General features: G+C 40.7%; 1 protein-coding gene across 2 annotated transcripts; it reads right to left on the bottom strand.

Annotated features, from left to right (window-relative positions):
* Window positions 1-2,337: 2,337 nt before the first annotated feature.
* Window positions 2,338-16,141, bottom strand: LOC6498184 (calmodulin-lysine N-methyltransferase). Of its 2 annotated transcripts, none has more exons than XM_032451490.2 (2): window positions 15,759-16,141; window positions 2,338-4,563 (listed from the first exon to the last, which is right to left on the bottom strand). In XM_032451490.2, exon 2 carries the CDS (start codon window positions 4,513-4,515, stop codon window positions 3,259-3,261), a length of 1,257 nt encoding a protein of 418 aa, XP_032307381.1. In that variant the 5' UTR covers window positions 4,516-4,563; window positions 15,759-16,141; the 3' UTR covers window positions 2,338-3,258. The 2 variants fall into 2 exon arrangements, with proteins under 2 accessions (XP_032307381.1, XP_001962251.1); XM_001962215.4 differs by having other exon boundaries at window positions 2,338-4,566.
* Between the last annotated feature and the right edge of the window lie 5,892 nt (window positions 16,142-22,033).

Below are 22,033 nucleotides of genomic sequence, written 5' to 3' on the forward strand. Positions count from 1 at the left end.
TCACGAGAACTATGCCTGACAATTAGCATATTTATTAAAGGCAAATTACTTCCATCTAGGGCCAGCCTTTTGAGCCTCGTGATTAACTAAACCATTTAATATCGCCTAATACCATTGTTTCCGCTAAAAAAAAAAGTAATGCTATTAGCCCAGTAACACGCATAGTAATTTCCGGTTATTTATAAAGCTCCTGTTTCCCTGGCCACCCATTAATATGTTAATTAGACAGGTTAATATACGAGTATGTGATGTGACATAAAACCAGACCTTGACTATTTTAGGACATCAAGGATAGAGTTTAGTTTCATAATGAACCACCTGCCACCTGTAAACGGACATAAAGAGAACTATTCCCCGCTTCCGAAAGTACTCCGAACTGACATCAATAATGGAGTAGAACCGGCTGCCTTCACACACAATTAGAATGCCACGGATCCATCAAGAGTCCCTTGGTGTTCGTGCAACACATTCCACTAATTCCGCTAATTAAAAATTTAATGAGCCTTTCGAAACTAAAAATACCGTCGGCACGAAACAATTGGAACACCTGTTGGCCCCCGAAAACTCTTTGACGTATTTCCCAACGGGGCCAGAAGGGTTGCCAAGGCTTTACCTTTTGACGAACCCAAAAAAAAAAATGGAAAATAAAGGGGATTCGAGGTGGTACAAATTGAAATGGGTTTCCCATCAATTCAGTGGGTAGTCGCCACCCTTGCTGTTTGGGAAAATCTAAGGCCACCAGCTGCCGGTTCAAAATAAGAGCCATGGAAATCCAAAAGAGATTTTCCCAGCGTTTCTTTTCCTTGGGCCGGCAGGAAGGCAGGCCTTCCACTGTTTTCCTGATGTTTTTTAGTGGGTGCCCGAAAGTAGGCAACGAAAGTCGTTCCTGTGCGGCGCATAATTGAGTGGCGGCCATCATTGCCGTCGCCGCAGTAAACTGATTTGCATACCGCCGCCAAGTCCATGTTCGCGTCCACATTCGCGCTCCGGCATTGGCTTCGTGGCGTCCCCTGTTCATGTCATTAGCAGTCTTTCAGGGGACAGGGGGGTGTGTATAAATTTACATGCCAACGCGTGACACACGCGGCGTATGCGCAACGTCACAAGTGCTGTCCGTTTAGCCATTTTCCTTGGAAAATTTGTTGCTTATTTCTTGCTTCCCCATTTCCGGAAATCCATCATTTCCGATCAGGTTTTGTCGCAATTGTCGGCAGTTAAGGCAGGTTCTCTCCTTGCCCCAAAGGATGTGGCTTATTTCCTGCCCCACAGTCACTACCCTTTGGTCAAAATAAAAACAATAAGTTGTTTTGTTCGTTTCTCTTTTTAAACTTTAAACAAGGCTTTAACTTAATTTACAAAATCCTGTCACACTTAAGAGCCTTAAGTTCATGAGATTAAATTAAAACCATTTTAAATTCGTGATGAAACTCTGGGAAGGTTATTGGCCCTTTCATTTTTTTTTTGTTCATTATTCCATCAACGTTGGAGTTGTCCTTTTTTAATCTTATTGGGCCAACACTACTGTCGCCAGACTTGATCCTGCCTTTGACTTCATGTCCTGCCGGCTTTTTGTCCCACTGCCTGTAGGGCTGCGTTTGTTTGACTTCCCCTCGCGTTTCGCCCGCTGCCAGGATTACATGTCTAGGGCACATCAAACAAGCTTACTTACCAATGACCTCGTTAATGACGCACACACTTACACACAGCCACGCACACTCAGACACCGGCACATACACACCCCCCACACACAAATACCAAACCGAAAACGACAATTTTGTGTGCGTTTGCCTTGCTGTTGAGTTTACTTTGTAATTTTCGCTTATCAGATTAATTTTTATTTTCATTTTTGATTTTTTGTCAGCTGCTATACGATGCAGAGGGAGTCACAGCAACTAGCCAGTACTCTGTAATATTTTCTATTAAAAGAAATTTATTTTATTCTTACAGCATTCATGCAACTGACTATGGTTCCATCCTTGATTAAAACTTAACATTTGAAGAACAGTGGAGTAGAGTTTATAGCCCCGAGCTGCCAGGGTATTAAAAGGCATTACAAAATTAGGACCCACTGCTGACGTAGTCAGGATCCGAGTCTGGATCCGGGTACAGTTAAAGTAATTGCCTAGCCACTGTCGCAATCGCAATAAAAACCGCCTGATTGCCGTTAGCTTCCCCCTATTTTTGTACTTTCCTCCATTTTCTTTTTTTGTACACACCCATATTGGCCCTTTAATGAACACCCACCCAGCTAATAACTCTGACAATATGTTTACTCATCCGCTCCAATAGTAATTACCATTGACATCATTGCACTGGCAGTGAAACAATATGTTCATGTAATATATGTACGTGGCGTTTCGATATTGTATTTATCTCATCATCATATAACCATTAACACATGCTCTATGTAATTACAGTAGACTAATTTAAGGTAACTATTAATTAATTGGTCGAGCGCTGGCATCGTTTACCTTTTCTTTTAATTCAATTTTTCATAATATGTTTTTTCAAATATGTTTTTTTAATTTTAAGGAAATTCTACATCGTCCAGTTGTGGGTGTTGGTTTTTCGTGCTTCAATTAAAGCGGCCAGAAAGTATGCTATTCAGCGTGTACATTAAATTTAAATAATACTTTGTGTGTGTGTGATTTTTTTTTCGTGGGTCACTATGGTCGTGGCAACTATATATAATGGGGAGTATTTTGTAAAACAAAAAATAGTTACAAAACTTTTTGTGGAATCAGCGCAAATCAAATTTACATATCAAAGGAATATTCTCTCTTTTTTTTTTGATTTTGTTACATTCTAGATTATCCACCTGGCTGGTGCTGAAAATTTCGGTTGAGTATTTTTGCCTTTTTCTAACTTAAATATTTCTGTATTTTAATACAGATAGTGACAGATTTTTCTTTGCCGATTTTAAATATTTATGCACTTAGAGCACCTGAATAAATGATCAACTTTGCATTTTCATATATTTATTTAGATTTTTTTGCTTTTAATTTTAATTTTCAGCACCAGTGCAATGAATTAAATCTGCAACATTTTTTCTTCAATTTGGGAAAGGAATTTTTGTGATTTTTTTGGTGAGGCCCTTGTTTGCCAGAACTGACCTCATTTTTCGAGTAAGTTTTTTGTGTGTGTTTAAGGTGTAAACTGGAATTTGGTTGCTATTAACTAAGACATTGACTAAACTTAATTTCTTCTACTAAAGCCAGCTGGCTCGCCCCCTGTCCCGTCGCCCCCCTCGAGCACCTCCTAGCTGTGCGTTTTGCACAGCCGAAGGAGCAATGGATAGTGCAGGTCCTCGTCATAGAGAGCGGAATCGGCCTTCAGCTGGAGGTGACGCTGCCAGATGGTCTCGTTGTACCGCGGGTACAGCTCCACCACGAATCCCCGCGCCACACACTCGTCCTTGAACACGGTGAGGGTGCGGCCCCGCCGGGGGGCCATTATCAAGGCATAACCCTCGGGGGCCAAGTAATACCAGATGGTGTCCACCAGCGCCGACCGGGCCTCGTCGAAGAACAGACAGTCGGCGCACAGGATGAAATCAAACTTGCCCTGCTCCGCCGGCGAACGGGAGGCCCTCTCCTGCCACTTGAGGACAGAGCACTTGGTGTAGCAGCTCAGTTCGTTAAGGCAGACTGTCTTCCGGACATTCTCCACGGATATCTCGTTGCCGTCCGTGAGATGCACGGCATAGGGTTTAGCGTACTTGGCCAGCATCAGGCCCGCCAGGGAGGTGAACCCTCCGCCCAACTCCAGTATCCATTTGCCACGATATGCGGATACATCGGACAGGACCAGGGCGGTCAGGGCCTCCTCCGAGGGCCACACACAGATGTTGCCCGTGTTGTTGAAGCCCATCAGATCGCTGGCGGTCAGCTGGCGCTCCATGTGGTGGATGTTGACGGAGTACTCCTGGAACTCGTTGTCCAAGGCCATGCGGTACTTGTACCAGTTCTCCGTCTTGCCCAGGCACTTCAGGCTCATGTGATCCTCGAAGCTGTCCTGGCGCAGGAGATCGAAGCTTTTGAAGCGGCGCACGGAAGCTGTTTGCTCCTCGCTGAATTCATCACTGGAGGAGGACACCGTTTCCTCGGAGTCCTTGCGCAAGACCTTGGCCAGAATCTTCCAGCGTTTCTGGGCGGTGTTCTGTTGTAGGTTTGGCGTCGCCGGTGGCGTGGGCGGCATGCATGTGGCATTCAATTTTTGTCCTGCTCCATTCTCCAAGCCCATCTGCTCCACCTCCAGTTCGGTGGCCTGCTCCCGGTCCAGGTTATCCCGTTGAACGTTGTCTAGTGTCATCTTGTGCTGCTCCTTGAACGCATTCAGCGTATTGTCGATGTCGTATTGTAATAGAAGCGATATGGTCTTATATGGAGGAACGTCCTCTTCCGGCACAGCGCCTACTCCTGATCCTATTCCTAGTTCTTTTGCTTGTGCTGCTCCAACTACTGATCGGCTGTTTATTTTCTCAGTTGATGTTTTTTGTACTAGAGTTGCTGACATTTTACTTCAAGCTGTGTTTGTTTCGTTTTCAGTTTTCCATTTTCCGTCCTGCTGGTTGGGGTGAAAAAAAAGGGGAAAAGAAACAGAAATTAGTTTAAAAAGTTTTCCAAAGTTTCCCGGCACTCGTGCCTAGCACTGACACGTCAGTCCTCTTTCGGGCCCATTATTTTCCAATTATGAATTTTTAATAGCATTAAAAATTCAAATTATCCGACCATAAAAATAAAACAAATTATACCGAGCAGAAAAATCTAAGCGAATATTATGAAAAAATCTTTGTCGACAAGAAGTCTATGCATATATGTATTTGAATATTTCTAGCTACTAGCTACATATATTTAACGAGCCAGAAATTTTGGAGAATCTTAATTAGTCGACTTTGTGATATCCTATAAAATATTATATTTGGAAAATAAATAAACAAGATTGACTATTTTTAAGGCCTGTATTGTGAGGCTCATTCAATTATTTTTTAAAATTCCCATTCGATTTGTACCATCACCTGCAGTCTCTAATTTAAACAATATCTAGCACTTGGCACAGAGATTATCTAGTATATTTACGTATCTGCTACCTTGGCCTTTATTGTTTTGATTGTTGCACATTTTCACTCTGTATATTTTGAATTTTCTTGCTGGACGTATAAATTCATCAAATTTAAGAAATTTTACAGCTCATAAAAAATGTTAATTGTGCTGACGGTTAGTCGGAGAATACGCATACACAAATATCGGACAGATAGAAAAACAAAACACATGCTAATGAGAGGTTTTCCAGCAAAAATTGCCAGCGCATTTCCCATTTTCCTCCATTTCCTAGCGGCATATGGAGGCTATTGTTGATAACAGAGGGCGTACAGTTTTGATTAAAGGTTGTTGGTTCCTCCCACCCACCTGGATGGCAGGCTGGGAGGTGGGTGGACTGCGCCTGACCAGTGACACCTGCTCTGGATTTCCTGGACCTCCGACGTTCGAGTACATAATCACGGCCTGAGTAATTGAAATTCATTTGAATTTATGTGTTTGTCTCTGGGATTTGCGTGTGCGGCGATATGGTTTGGGGGCAATGAATTTGCATAAAGAATTCGTTCGGAATTTATCTCAGAATTTAGCATTTAACTCGGATAAACACGTGGAGCTTGTGTACTTGTGGATGGCACTATAATGCTGATTGATAAATAGCTTCGAACGGGGCTCAAATCATCTGTCACATAATCGATTGTTGCCGTGCCACAAGCCACATAAATAACAGGCACTATTGCCACCGCAAATATTTCCATAATTGCATATTCAAAATGTTGACAGCATGACGGCTTCATAAGAGCCATAATTGGCCATAAATATTTTAATTTTAATTAATCGGAAAGTGTATTTGGAGACAAGCTAATTTAAAATCACATCGGTTATTTAAAGAATTTATTTTGTAATTAATTCCTGAGTAGAATTAGAACCCAAGCTGCCACTTCCCTTTCTGCTCGCGACTCTTCATCAATTTCTTATCAAACACTAACAACTTCCCAGAAGTTGGCCAGCATCCCGAACTACTTTTAACGACTCCCCTCTGGTCGTCAGAGCCCTGATTGCTGTTGGCCCAATAAAACTTTTTCGAGCTTAAAGAATGTTGATTTGCATTCGCCCAAAGCCACGGCGAACATGAATATTGAGCAGACCTCTCTGGGCGGACGAAAAGAAAAAACGTGTCCTTTTAAGCCCGCAGCTTTGCCTACAGCCAAAACTTTTAACCGAAATGCGAAACTTCGGGCCAACTTTAAAGTCTGACAATAAAAATCCGACAATGTTTGCATAATGCCCTGGAAAATCCAGACATCACTCGGTCACCGATTAGCTTCCACCGAGTACTACAAGGGCGAAAAGTATCTCTCTCCCACCCTTCCCATGGAGTTCATTTATCGACAAGGAGGGCGTGGCCAGTCGGCGGTTGTCTCAATGATTGTAAATTTAAAGTTTTTTACGCCGACAAATTTATCCAATCCAATTGAATTCAATCACTTGAGAAAGTTTCCTTGCTCTGTGGAAGCCGCGTAAAAAACTTGGCCTGAACAAAGGGAGCATGAGAAAGGTTGTTCCAAGGAAATCGGGCAAAGATTGGTTGAAAAACTTGGGTCTGGAATTGAAGAAAAAGCCAGAAAAGTGAGAGGTAAGCAGAATGACTGACGGGCTGCGTGTTGGCCACGCAGTGTGCCCCAAAAAAGTTGCCAGTCTTTTTCTTTTTCAGTTACCAACGATGCAGGAACACGCGAGACTTTATACAGGACCTACATACATATATATATCCTCACATCCCTGTGATGAATACCCGTCGACGAAGTCCCCCTTTGCTCATTGCTCACATTAGCTCTTATAATTTATTATTTATTGCAATCTACTGTCACAGAAATTTGCTCAGCTTTCCGCTTTTATGTTCTGGCGCTGGGCTCTTTTTTTATGATTATGATTATTTCGGCTGTGACCTTGGGGGCCAGAAGTGTCAACAGACACATGCCTTCTGGGTGTACAAACAGACAAACAGCCACGATAAAGAGCAAACTGTGAAAAAAAGAGTTATGCCGAGATAATACAGTCAAATTTAATTATAAACGACAGCGACATGAGGGTAGATTATATCCATCAACGAATATTTAAAACAGGGGCTTGATAAGCAGGGGCTTGTTAAAATTATTGACAATAAGTTTAAATTGGTACCTACTCATGGATGGAGGTCTTACTTAGCTATCCATAACTGTTTTGGCCTAAACATTAATCATAATTTAATGTACTTTACTTAGTAATTACTGCTCGAAAAACACTGCGTATGCGTAATCGCCGAAAAAACTTTCAAATGCTTCCTGGTTGATGCTCTTTTTGTGCGTACTTGTGTACTTTTTCCAGCCAGTTCTTAAACTTTTATTAGCACACATAATCCCCATTGATTTATGAGCAACTAACTGTCTGAACTATGGCTGGACGGGTATGGGAATATATATATGCCAGTTTATATGTGGATATACCTTAGATTTGTTTACTGTTTACAGTCGTAAGTTGATTTTGGTTGAACGTTCAACGATTTCTTCTCTCAAATTTTTGACTGCAGGCCAATGCCAACGCATCTGGCCGAACGCTGAGATTTAATTTACGTTCGCATCTGTTTTTATTGTGCATTTCTTATGCCATTCAATGCCCGTACTCGTAGACGTATTCACACTCACATCCACACTTACATTCATATTCAGACTTACAGCTCCCCGCGCTGGCATGCCCATTGAGAATCCTCGGGCGAGTTCAAGTAAGTGCAAAAATGTAAATAAAAATCCAATTTTCTTCCGCCTCGCCAGCCGAGGGTGTCCGAAATAAAATATTAATTAAATTATTTGCATAGCGTTCGGGTACGGCCTTTGGCAACACCCATCCTCCCGAAGCGGACACCTCCTCCGGCCGTCCAGAAACATTTCCGGCTTGGCCGGAAGTGGCCGGGAAAAGTGTCGCCTCCCATTTTTATTGCCTGTCACTCACTTACCCATACCCTATACATTTATGCACAGAAAGAAAATGTATAAACTATATATTATAATAAATATGTGAGTTTATTTAAAATGAAATGTAAGATGGTTAAGAAAACTGTCTTGTTATAATTTTATTATTATCTTTAAAGAGTTATAAGATATTTCTTCCTGTGTGTTCGGGCTTGGCTAACATAATATTTGATTCTGGGAGGTGTTAGAAACGGAAAAAATGGGAAGGAGCATTGGGAATTGAGGTGAGCGAACCGACAGCTCGTGTGACATTCACGGAAAGTTCAAGGGGAATTCCCCGATCTGCTGCACTGTGCTGCACAAATAATGTGATTACGCTGAACAATAATGACGGGCTAACCTCATAGAATGAGTTGCCAGAATGTTGCCAATGCCCCGAGTGGAACTATTTTCCGGGGGGCATCCACTCTTTGTGGTTTATTTAGTGGTTTATTGATTTGATTTGGATTTGGAAAGCTAGTCAGGATGTTAGGCCAACTTTATAAATGAATTTTAAAGAGTTGAAAGCCCCATCTGGCTGAAACTTTAATGTAACATTCTTTTTCTATATTTGCGCACACATCCTATGATATTATTCCACCGGCCAGGATTGCCTTCCAAGGCTGCCCCAGAATATTTTATCCTTCTGGGGTTTTTGGCATTTGGCGAGTTATTCGGAAATTGTGATAACAATTTAAGCCACGTAGCGTTGAGAAATTTACATATTATGCCAAGACCGTATGCTAACTCCCAGCACCACCTCCATCCAGCCACCCACCACTTCCTCATATGACGACACAATTTTGTGTCTTGTGGGCCAAAAGGGATGGGCTGGGCAAAAAGCGCAAATATGTAAAGCATTTTGTAGAAATAACTGTAAGTCGCCAAGTTTCCAACTGGGGCGGGGCCACAGTGTGAGTCGGGGAGGTGAGAAATGAATGGGGAAGGACCCTTCGGAGGTTTGACTTTCCTCGCAAAAAAAACACAAGAAAAAACGCAGTCAGGGAGCTGGAAAGAATTATATTATCTACTCAAGAAATTGACCTCGCTGGGGGGTCTGCTGTGGGGTCAAGTCTTAGCTCCTTTCTTTGTTTTTATTTTATTTTGCCGGTGGAGGGCCTGTGCATAGATGAAATATTTTGCCAGCATCATTGCAGGGCTCTTAATCATCAAAACCAACGACAAGCGAGAAACGGTTTTGGCAGGCGCCATAATTTAAAAATAACAGGCCAACGCCATGGATAACATGGCCCGAAAAAGGACAACCTTGATAAGGACCAAGGACACAGCACATCGTTAGCAGCTGACATTAACATAACAAATCCTGAAGCCGGCTAAATGGGCCAGCAAAAGGAGACACAACTGGCTGCTAATCCACTTTGGGCGCCCTGCTCGCCCAACCCAAAAGGACATCTGACAGGCAATTAGGGAGCACTATTTAATAACCGAATTAGGGAAATCATATTTTTGGAAAAACCCAAAAACTGGAAAATCAAATTTCGCTAGCCAGCCAGCATCTCCCTTTGCCCCAAACATCGTGTTTTTTCATCTGTTTCATTCACAAACAAAAATAAATAGACGCATCAATAAATAAACAGGCAAATATTTTGCGCCATAAACATGCACAGCTAACATGGCCAACACACAAGCTTACCAAAACCAACTAAACCATATCTGTATTGGGGTATTCGTGTATGTGTATATGTCATGGGTATATGTTTAATGTTGATTGTACGATGTACATATGGATATATGGCATATTGTCATAGAGACAAGTCTCGCTTCAAATGGCAACTCAGGCAAATTTCTGAAGCTTCTTCTCATCATGAACAGAGATGGCAGGTTTTAGAGGTTCTTTTTTAAGGGAAGGGTTTTTAGGATTGTGAAGTTTTAATTCTAAAAACAAAATTCTAAAAAAAATAGATACTAATTATATGTTATAAACACCGATCACAAATTGATATGTGCTTTGTAGAAATATTTATAAACTATAATAAATGTTGTGAACGTATTTTACCTTCTTACTATCCTGTTTCCCAATATTTTTTATCTTTATATGTCTACTATTATTCTTTAATTAACTATTTTTATAATAAAACAAACAAAAAATAATGTAAAAACCCTTAAAACTCAGTTATAACTAAAACTTGGCCATAAAAAAGCTATCTCAACAACATTAGTTAGAACGAACGGCCACCAAGAGTATGCTATATGGTAACATGGTACATGGCAGCTCTATAAATAGTCCTCTGAGAAGGGGGTAGTGGGTGGCTGGGCGGCTGGGGCGGCAGAGGTGGTGGGTGGACAGTTGCCAGGTAAGTTGCCTCAGGTGCATTACACACCAGCTGGAAGGCAAAATTGTGACGTGTGTCAATTCTGTCCTGGCGCTGGGATTCTGGCCAAAGTTCCACATTTATGTGAACGATTCTAGGGGATGCGATGTATGTTCGGTTTGTCCCAGAAATGCTGCTTTTACCTTAATGGTTTAGTGGCAAATATTCTAATTTGTTAGTCTTTAAAGGGCAACATATGGTTTGTGGGTTAAAACAAATGGCTAACTTTGTGGTAGACAAAGGTAAACAAAGCTTTGAGGGAAGTTTTTGTAATAGATTTTAATTAGAATGAGTTGACTTTTGTTTAAGGCTAAAATTTATTAAATTAGAATTAGGGTAATATTTTTTTACTTTTTCTACAAGGTATCTCTCATTCGATTAGCCTCTTACTCGTCTGGCTTTAAGCACTCCTTTGTCGAAATCGAGAAGGGAAAAGGATGCCAATGTCGATGCCGGAGCTTCCACTGCGTGCCACATAAGTGGTCCTTTGCCGAATCGAAGCAGGGATGAGATCCGAACGAGCACGGGGGAAGGATGAGTGTGCCTGTGTGTGTGTTAGTTAGTGGGGGAGTGGGTCTGTCTAAATGCTTTCATCACTCAGCTGGAAAGGCACGCACGCTTCGTTGCCTGCACGCACAGACTCCACATCCAGTTGAGGCAGGATCCCTGGGCAGGATCCGAATCAGAAGGACAAAATAAACATGTAGCCATGCAAAGGGTCACAGACGGATCTCCCCAATTGACCACTGGAGTGGCATAAACTGTTACTTTAACTGAAAATATGTTTGCCGAGCAAATCCACCTTCTCCATTGACAAGTGACTGACTACCAGGGGCTTATCTTAATTTTGAGTGACGTCTAGCTTGGTCTTCTTGGCCCAAATATTTGGAGTTGTTTCACACTCTAATGATGACATTACATTGTGGCAGATAGTAACATATTTATTAGGCAATTGTTTTATTTATAGAAAATCATTTCACCTGTCAGCGATAATTTAAAGATAATCGAGTGCTAGCTACCCGATAATTCCACTTGATATGTTGTTGCTCGTTGGCAGTAAATTAAAGATGTTAAAGCCAAAATAAACAGTATCTCTGGGTAGACAAAAAAATGTCAATTGACACTTAAAAAAATGTTATTAAAGGCAAAGCTTAATTGAAATGCTTTTATGTTTCAAATCCATGACAGCTGACGTTTTAAAAGCGAAACTGTAATTGTAAAAAAATATACAAAGGCGACTTAAGCTTTTAATACAACAAAGAGGATTTAACTTTCACATACACAATTTTTTGTTTGTTTTAAAAACATTTTTTTTCACATTAGACGTCAGTCTGGCAAACACAATCATCTATTCCGCAATTGCATATTCTAACAGCCAAACAAACTATATTGGCCATATAACCATAAATCTCGTGATTGCAGTAAAATATATATATTTCAGACAAAAAAAAAAATATAAATAGAGATTGAAGGTAAAGCTGTCTGTTTCATAAATCAAATCAGAACAACAGAACTCTTGGCCCGTTGAGGTTTGCTGGCGAACCCTTTCAGTGAACAATTGCCCATTGTTGCTGGGGAATTCAATTTATATTTTTCTGGTTTACTAGCATTTTGTTTTTGTGCCTGGCATGAATTGAAACTGCATGAGAAGATAAATAAAATGAAATATATGAAAGGCCACTCTAGCATGCAGATATTTTTCTAATGAACTCTGACACTTGAAAGTTCCCAGGGTGGCCCTCTGACCCCGACCACCACTTCGATGTCCAAGACCCCACTGAATCCACTAAATCCATTGAATCCAATGAATCCACTGAGCCCGGTCGCGTGTCCATGTCAAAAAGTCAAGAGGCGAAGGCAGCAGGAAAACGGCAAAAACAATGCACCATTGCTCTAAGCTGCTATGAATGAAAAATCAGCTTGACGCATGCAATTTTTTTTTCATTTCTATTTTTTTGCTTAGGCAGCCCGTGGGGCAGTAATGGACTGACTGATGGCTTGACAAACTGACGGACAGACCGGAGGACTAACTGACAGAGTTCTGCAGGCCCAGAGCAGCAACAATGGGCCTTAACCCGAACCGATTTCATCATATATTCAGTTTTCAAACAACGAAGCCAGAGAACGTGCCAATTCGAGGTCTTGAGGTCGCACTCGATACGTTCTTATCACACTCTCCAGAGACTCGGGAATTTATTTAGTTTCAGATTATGGCCTGATATGTTGATGGCACTCTCTGGAGAGTAAGTCTTTCCAAGACGCTTCAGCTGCGCCTTGGGGAATCCTTGGATAAATATTAAAACTTTTGTTTATGTCGTTATAATTATTGCTTTTTAAGTCGTTTCAGTCTAGGAGGATTTATAATAAATTGCCAAAAAGGGCAAAGCCAACCGCAACAATTTCCCCACTACCCTGATCATATCAAAAAATCAAGGACAACTGCAGCTAAAACAATGAGTTAGTTAGTTGATTATAACGCGTCCTGCCAGCAGTGTCCTGCCGGCAACAGTATTTTTTTTTTTTTGCGGTCGCAACTAGCGCAACTACTGTTGCTTATCGCAGTCCTTAATGGGTCACTGCATTTAAGCGAAAATTTTCGAGCTGACGCGGCGTAATGCGTAATGCTCATAGATGCTCATAGATTACGTATACGCCGCATTGGACTTTTAGCGGCCATAGATCCCAGATGCGGCACCCTCGCCATGCAGACAGGCTCACATTATGCAAACTTGGCAATAAAAATTCAATTAAGCTACAAGGACGAAATGTCGAGTGGTGGAGCGGTAGCTGGGGAGAGTGGAAATGGAAAATGGTAGCCGACTTTACCGATAAATCACAAAATTTTGTGATGGGGCAGCAACAATAACAAATTGTGACATGCTGTGCTGGGCCGCTTACGACTTTGATGCACGTTTTAATTATAATTTTGACGCCAACTGTTTAAACACAGTTACAAAAACACGCACACACACAACGATAAGGGAACAACAACAACCAGCACTAATTGTTTGCCTCGAGTAAAGATGAGGGAATGGAGTGGGGTATGAGAGGTGGGTGAGTGGGTGGTTGGGTGGTTAAGCAAATCCAGAGCACCACATGCGAGTATAGAAGTGTGCTTGCGGGCTGCCAGCTGGTGGGGGGTGAGAGGCATATTGTGAAGGACTCGGGACCAGCAGGACAATGGTTAACTCACATGCACATGGTCAGCAGCACAAGTCACGAAAACATGAGGCACACGTCAAGAAAGTGTACGGAAAGAAAATTCCAGGGAAAACCTGAACTTAATCAGAGCCAAGCATCTCTGGGTCGAGACTCAGTTCGTATTAAATATGCAATCTTATGTGGAAAAGGGCAAGAAAGGCGTTAAAGGGCGTTGCATTTGCATATAAATAATCTCAACAAATTAAAAGAGAGCGTGAAATGATTGTTATATAATCCATTTATCCTACTGTACTATAGTTACTATTGGGGGAATAGGTCAACCAATAAAAAAGCACAGTTGGCATGATATCAGCTTTCACAATTTTACGCTTTTGTGATTCATCAAGAGATTGTGGTTTTGACTTTTACCCTCGAATAGTCATTTTGTAAAGAGAACAGTTAAGTGTTTAATAAATAATTATTATAATAGATTTGATAGATTTGTATCAAAAGAATTCTTGTTATGATAAACTATTGAATGGTAAGCCCTAACAATTTCTTAAGCCTACTTTTCCCCAAAAGTAGTAAGGCTGGTGAAACTTTTCGACATGTGACCGAGTGCCATGTGGCCCGTTCGGCGGGGGTGTGTGTTAGATTTATAGCCCCAAAGTCACGGATACTGGGAGGTGGGCTGGGCTTGAGATGTAGTCTGCATGTGCTGTGCCGGCAAGCTTTACTCAATTAATACTCATCAGCGTGACATTAGTGCCATTCGCAGATGGAAATCGGAAGATGGCAGGCGCAGGCGACGGCGGTGGGACAAAATGCAGGCCACAAAAGCTAAGATACAAGGCAGTTGAACACGTGCAGTGGCCAATTGTTTGGCTTCCAGGGAGGGTGAGGACACAGGCCATCAACATTCCACTTTACCTCTCAATCAGGGCTTATTTGCCAGAGGTCTTCTGAGAAGACTCATCAATAAATCGGGGCCATAAATCTCTTTCAAGTGCCCGACTCATCATCATCGTCACACTTCTCGTGAGTGTGCTGGCTCTGAACTTTAAACTAAATAAATAGAAAACGATGTCGCTCATCTTGGCCCGGTCGGTTTTTATGGCAGAGCAAAATTTAATGCGACATTTGAATTTAATTAGGCCGTAAAGCGGGAAACTACGGCCAGGCAATAAAAGTACATTAAGCGGTGGCCAAACTTAAGCTCCAATTCCAGGAGTAAATAAACAAACAGTTGCAGAAAGGAGCTGCTAAAAGGATGTGGCTCCGGCTAACCGCAAGGGAGCAAAAAAATGGGGGGGGGGAAATGGAAGAAGAAAACTTGACCAAATGGAAAATGCCTGCAAATCACTGGGCGTAAATGAAATGTAATTGAAAGCGATTGACAAATAGAATTGGGGATTGCCAGACCGAGTGGGAATTGCAATAGACATTGGCCTAAGCTCAATTGAACTCTGAACCCGTGCGAATTATTTACGAACTCTCTGGTCGTAAATTGAAAAAGAATGGGTTCTTTAAAGTGGCCATTAACTTAATGGTCATTCATCAAATTTTGCCCAAATGCAGCTCTCAAACTTTAATAGTTAATGGGAACTTTTTGAACCCAGAAAATGGCTAAATTAAATCTTTACCTTGCAGTTGCTAACCAATCTCCAATTGTCCCAAAAGTGTCTGTCGAAAAATGTTAGCCAACTTGCAAAACTTTAACGAAACAAACTTTTGTTACTGGGATGCAGCCTTTTTGGCAAGTATTAACCTTAGCAACGATCCAAGAGTTTGAAAGTCTGGGTTGACCTTTTCGAGGACCGCTTCCCACTGACCAACAACTAGCATTCAGCCAAACAAATGCCGCACAGCCATCATTTCCGGCAGTTGGTAGAGTTTTACAGAAAAAATAATATTTATTTTTGGTACAAACTAGAACAAAAATGGTGACCTTCCACACAGCTTAGTAAAAAGTCATCGGGAGTTAGATAAGTTATATTATGTTTGGTTTGATATTGATATCAGGTTGGCCTTTGGGCGTTTAAGATAAGTGCCGACTTATCATTGGAAATATTCAAAAATCAAATTCCATACCATTCCATCGGTTTGTTTAGTTTTGTGGCGTTCTGAGAACGAAAACCTTTCGCAAACAAATCATAAAAACGGAATAGCCCGATGATGAACTGCGAAAATAATTTGTTACAGCGGGAAAGTACTTTGTTTTACAAAATGTATACAAGAAATGAATTTCAAAAACCATTTACCAGTCAAAAATGATGTTGGCGCGGCACATAAATCTCATCCAGACTGCCAGAACTCCAAAGTGTTTAAAATCTTTTCGGCGGCGATATGTATTCTTGATTTGGACAAATGATAAATGTATTTAATATATTAAGCATTTAACACACATTTAATCATTCTAGTGTAACATTTCATTCAGCGAACGCCTTGGCGTTTTCGATATTTTTCCTTTGAAGATTTTTTTTTTGGGTTTTTGAAACAATTTTTCAAATCACGCACAATGTTTTCCCGCAACATACACGCCGAAAGCACAAACAACAAACAATCGGAAAGTCTGTGTGGAAATTGTGATTTTTCCGCCCGGCCAACGTTGCGTATGAGCAACGTGTGAGTTTGAACTGAAACCTGAAATCAGAAAGAGCCAGCTCGGCAGCCCCATCGAACATGTTCGCCGCGCCATGACGAATCGGATCGAACACGTTGGCGGAAGTGGGTGGTATGGAGGTGGACACCCTTTTGGCTTATCACTCGAAATTAAGACAATGGCCCCGGCCTGAAGACTTCGTTGGGGCCTTAACAGCGATGGGGCCATCGAAAATGAAATAGAGACAACACAACAGGAGCATCAAACGGCGGGTTGTGCCTCGGCGTTCGGATGGCTAGTTGCCGGCTTCGATGGGTTAGAGCGGTTAAGCGGTTGGCGGCTATTACAGGCTGACTGGGAAAACTATTTGAGCCGCAATCGCGGTGGCTCTCAGATTTTGTTTACCATTCTTCGAATGGCCCAAATGCCGAGGCAAGATTGGACTTAATGTGGCTTTAAATGCATAATAAAAAATACTTCCAATCTCTTATCCTTTTCCAATATCCTTTTTTTCATATTTTAAACCCCGAAATGTCAAACAAACTTTCATGTTAAGCCCTTTTAAGCCAACAATTTATTGAGATAATTACGTCTACGTCCTACCAATAAATGGCAGAGTTTCGGAAAGCATCTCTTGTTACTGGTTCCAGCGTGGTCGTTAGCTTGTTAGCAGTTGGCTAAAATAATGGCTATGGTTAAAGGGAAAAGGTAAAAGGCGGTGGGCGGTGGGCGTGTTGATGTTTTTATGCGATTTTGTTCTCTCTAGTTTTTGTGTAAGCATTCTTATGCTGTCGTTACTTTCCCTTTGTTGCCTTTAAATGACTTTCCATTTGCACATTTCGCGCGTCTAGATGTTTGTGTTGCTTTTGCTTCGCGCTCTTGCCGCTGGCTAGAAAATCGCGTTCATTCATAAAAAAGAAGGTGAACACGCTCGTGGGCGGCGCGATGAGCGTGGAAAACGGAAAACAATAAAACGCCAGGCCAGGCGAGGCACACCAGACAACCAGGCTAGCAGAGCGAATTTGTGAGGCGGTGGTGGGTTGTGGGCTGTGGGTGGCTGTATGATAAGTGCGAGATGCGGACCAAGTTTTTTGGGTTGCTTGCTCGCATTTTGGCTCGTTTTGCTTTTGTTTTTGCTTTATTTATATTAATACACTACTCATTCGTATCAATGAGTGTGTCTGTGTCTTGGGGGCTCTGTTTTTATTTATTTTCTTTTTATTCAACGCGTCTGCAAAGTACAACGCAAAACGAACAACAAAAATTAATACCACATATTTGTTACTTTTTAGTACAAACACAAACGAGGAAACAAAAGGGACTTTACAAGCAACGGAATTGAAAGGAGAAACAGCCTAAGATATTCACTGGAAAATGGATATATTCTATTCTTATTTATTAAAAATAAAATTTGAATAATATATCACAAATAATTAAAAATATTTATTATTAATAAATTCGAGATTAATTTTTAAGTAACTAATTAAAAGCACCTATATTTTTTCAAGTGCCGTCAGTTCTGTAAAAAAGGGAAGCCTTCCAGTTCTTTTATTTTCGCATTTGTGTTGCTTTTTTTACTTAGCTCCTTCTGGCAGCTAAAAAAGGATAAAGAAAATTCAAGAAAAATGTCAACTCAAGAAAAGAAATAAGCTGTTAGTCGATAAGGTTGTCCAAATCAAAACACACACTGCATCCGGTTAAAATTGTAAGAAGTTCTGTCGAGCCCTTTAACAAAAAATATTTTTAAGGCCAAAATATTATTGGAGGTCACCGAAGCTACAACACTCTTACAAAATTAAATACGAACTTACATATGTAACATAACTTTTGCCAAATGCTGGATTTATATAAATTCCCCTTATGTCACGGCTATATCTTTGCCGATTCGCATCCGATACTTGAGCGGAATACCTCAAACGATTTGTATTTCGATTTTCCATCAATCTGCATCAAAACCTGAGAACGAATTTTTCGATCGATATTTTTTCAATTTTTCTGATGGAGCCCCTTGCCAAATGCTGGATTTTCTTATATGGCCCCAAGTCATGGCTGTATCTTTGCCAATTCTCATCCGATACTTGAGCGGAATATCTCAAACGATTTGTATTTCGATTTTCCATCAATCTGCATCAAAACCTGAGAACGAATTTTTCGATCGATATTTTTTCAATTTTTCTGATGGAGCCCCTTGCCAAATGCTGGATTTTCATATATGGCCCAAAGTCATGGCTATATCTTTGCCAATTCGTATCCGATACTTGAGCGGAATACCTTAAAAGTTTTGTATTTCGATTTTCCACCAATCTGCATCAAAATCTGAGAACGAATTTTTCGATCGATATTTTTTCAATTTTTCTGATGGAGCCCCTTGCCAAATGCTGGATTTTCTTATATGGCCCCAAGTCATGGCTATATCTTTGCCAATTCTCATCCGATACTTGAGCGGAATATCTCAAACGATTTGTATTTCGATTTTCCATCAATCTGCATCAAAACCTGAGAACGAATTTTTCGATCGATATTTTTTCAATTTTTCTGATGGAGCCCCTTGCCAAATGCTGGATTTTCATATATGGCCCAAAGTCATGGCTATATCTTTGCCAATTCGCATCCGATACTTGAGCGGAATACCTTAAACGTTTTTTATTTCGATTTTCCACCAATCTGCATCAAAATCTGAGAACGAATTTTTCGATCGATATTTTTTCAATTTTTCTGATGGAGCCCCTTGCCAAATGCTGGATTTTAATAAATGGCCCCAAGTCATGGCTATATCTTTTCCACGGCTATATCTTTTCCTAAACGAATTGTATTTCGATCAATCTGCATTAAAACCTGAGAACAACATTTTTTAACGATATGTATGATTTCTAAACTTCTTCCCAAATTACGCATTTTTTACAATACCCTCTACCAGAGTATAAAGTGTAAAGGACTAGAATAAGAAGAAAACCCTGAGAGCTGGTGTAATCTCTTATGTATTTCTGGTGCGACATTGGGTTGATTTAAAGACGAGAGCACTCTTCTTATCGCCAAAAATAACTTGCCGCCAAAGCTATAATTTATTCCTTTCATTAGCGGTAAAGCGGGGAAAAATTCAAATTTTCCTGGAAGTGGCACAAACCGAATTGAATTATTATTGATAAGGGTCGGATTAGTCTCATTAGAATACAAATTGCGAGGCCACGTTGCGAGTGTCTGGCTTCTCAGAACCCTTTGGTTACATAAAATGTCAACCATCTTTCCCCATTTATGTGAAATGCCAACGAAATTTCAGTTTATTTTTAAAAACGCCAAAGAAACCCGCAATTACAATTATCTATGTATTTGCAACGAAAATAATTCATGGCTCATTTGCAGCTGCACCTGAAGGCTTATTAAAATAGTGGCAGTGGACCCCAGAAAGAACCCAAATATATGAAACATCGTTTGTGTGGTGGGGATGCGAGTTATGGGTCTGTCGCCACAGAAAGAACAAAAAAAAAGAGAAAATAAAGTACAGAAATGAAATAATGATATCGCACCGCAAGAAACCGAGCGCACAGTTGGCATTTTCGATTTGCGTCAACGTCGTCGGCTGCTGTCATGGTCCGGAACATGGACGGAACCCAAAGAACCAGCCCCAAACCAAAGACCAAAGACCAGAGACCAACCCGATACCCAACCTCAACCCAAGGATGAGCTGTTTGCTCATGTAAAATTGATGTACAAGCGGTACCGTCTGGTCTGCATGTGAAATAATTATTAATAAAAATAATGTGCCATGAAATGTATTCGTTGTCGTCCTCGTCGATGCATTTCCGCCACCGACCGCCCACTGCCCACCACCTACCGCCCTCTTCTTTTATCCTCCTCCCTCTCGTGACTTGGCTGGTTGGCTTTCTTAGGTAATTAACACTCAGCGGGAAGTCTTTAGCCAAGTTAGCTGAAATACTGGCACGGGAATCATTACAGCAGCCAAGTCACGCAGCACATCCCCGGTTTTATGGGATTCAGGAAGTTGGCGGGTTACTTCTAATGGGAGTCTTCAAAGAGTTCTTAATATCCATATTGTCTTTGTCTTTTGTCTTTAAATATTAGGTTTTAAAAGTCAACCCTTAGTCTATATTTTAAGCACGTACTGTTGTGGGGAATAAATTGCCTTTTTTAAAAGATGTTAGATAGGGTTTTAAGCTAAAATTTAAACCTAATAAGACAAAGGAGGCTTACAATTTATGTTTCTCTTTAAAGTATAAGTATTTAAACAGTAACTCCCTCTGTAATATGATTTAACTCAAGCTTACTTTTGCCTTTTTTGTTTGGCTTTCCTTTATCCTATTTTGCCTTTCTGCTAATTATGACATTTTTCTAGCGAGTAATTACTGCCAAATGCTTGAGAGCACATTCGGCATTAAGTAGCTGATTATCCAACGGCGCCAGGCCATTGCTTTGTGCTTTTCAATTAGCCCGGCAATGCAATTATTTTGAATTTAATTAAATCGATTATTTTTAAACGGGCAGTATAATTACATTTTATTTTTCATTAATTGCTGCCGCCTTCTGCCGCCGCTGGTGATTGCCAAAGCCAACTCACCATACATATCTACATGTACATGTGTCTTTTATTTATATTTGAAAACTTGGCACAAACCGTGCCACACAATGTGCAGTGCATGACGCAATTGACACAACAGAGCGCAAGCCTGAGAAATACATTTATTTTTTGTTTTATTTTCTTAGCTTTTCTTCATTTTGGCAGACGACGAATGGCAAACTAAATGAAAATTGGGCTGCATTCAGCATAAGCTATTTGCGGTTTGTTTGTATTTGGATTGCAGTAATTTGAAGGCATTTTAATTACTTGCAAATTAATGGCACATATGCTCGACTCACTCACTCAAAGTCCACGTTGCGTATACGCCACGTTGCTCGCATGCGTCGCTGTCCGAAGATTAAAAGAGTATAAGTCATAATTATGCGGCTGGGGATCATAAATATTTCAGAAAGCCACAAGCCAAATAGGAAAGCCAAAGAGACGTTCAATGCTCAGACTGTCTGTTGGTGGCATCATTATATTCTGTGTCGTGTGCTCATTGAAAAATATCACGAGGGATCTTAGCCGTGAACGGACGCTAAACATAGATACCTGAATAAACAGAGACACAGTCGATTACCGTGCGTATTAAATGGTCTCCTAAAAGGTAAACAAAATACAAGATTTTTTTATAGCAGAAAATGATGTGAGTGATGGGAAGAGTTAAGTATAGATTTTATGCGAAAGAAATTAGTCAAAAAATGTAGTCTTTTTGAGGCAAAAAATGTTTATTGTTCTAATTTTAGTTAATTTATAAAAATAATATCTAAAGCATATTATAATTTTCCTATTAAGACTTTTTTTTTCAATCATTTTCTTTGAAACTCTTGAAGTCTTTCATATTTGTATAAAACACTGCCCCTAATCGAGTGTTTATATTTTTCATATATCTTAAAAATAAATTTGAAAAATACGTGTATTTAACGAAAATGATTTGAAACATCTTTCCGCACCTAGACACATAGATGAAATAAATATAATAAATCTGCCAAATGGCCAAAGAATCGGCAAATATGTAAAATGTTGAGAACGACCAACGGCGACGGTGAATTAGTGAGCCAGGGGCATTAGCGCAGTCCGCAGAGATGCCCAGAAAGTTGGCAACAAATTCGCGCGCCGCTTCTCGAGTGCCACGCCCCCTGGCCAACCTTGCCCGCCCCTCGCCTGGGTGAAGTGCTCGAATGCGGCTCGCACTCGAAAAATACATTTTTTTGGCGCTGGTTGCCCCATTGAAACTGTTCATGCCATAAAATTTTGCAACTCGAGTTTCCACACACAAACACATACATTCCTACGTATTTTTATTCCTCCTATCTCTTATATATATAATGTATGAATAGGTGTATGAGCTGGGCATTGCA

Source organism: Drosophila ananassae, chromosome 3R (genome assembly GCF_017639315.1).
Source record: "Drosophila ananassae strain 14024-0371.13 chromosome 3R, ASM1763931v2, whole genome shotgun sequence".
NCBI classification, from domain to species: Eukaryota; Metazoa; Arthropoda; class Insecta; order Diptera; family Drosophilidae; genus Drosophila; species Drosophila ananassae.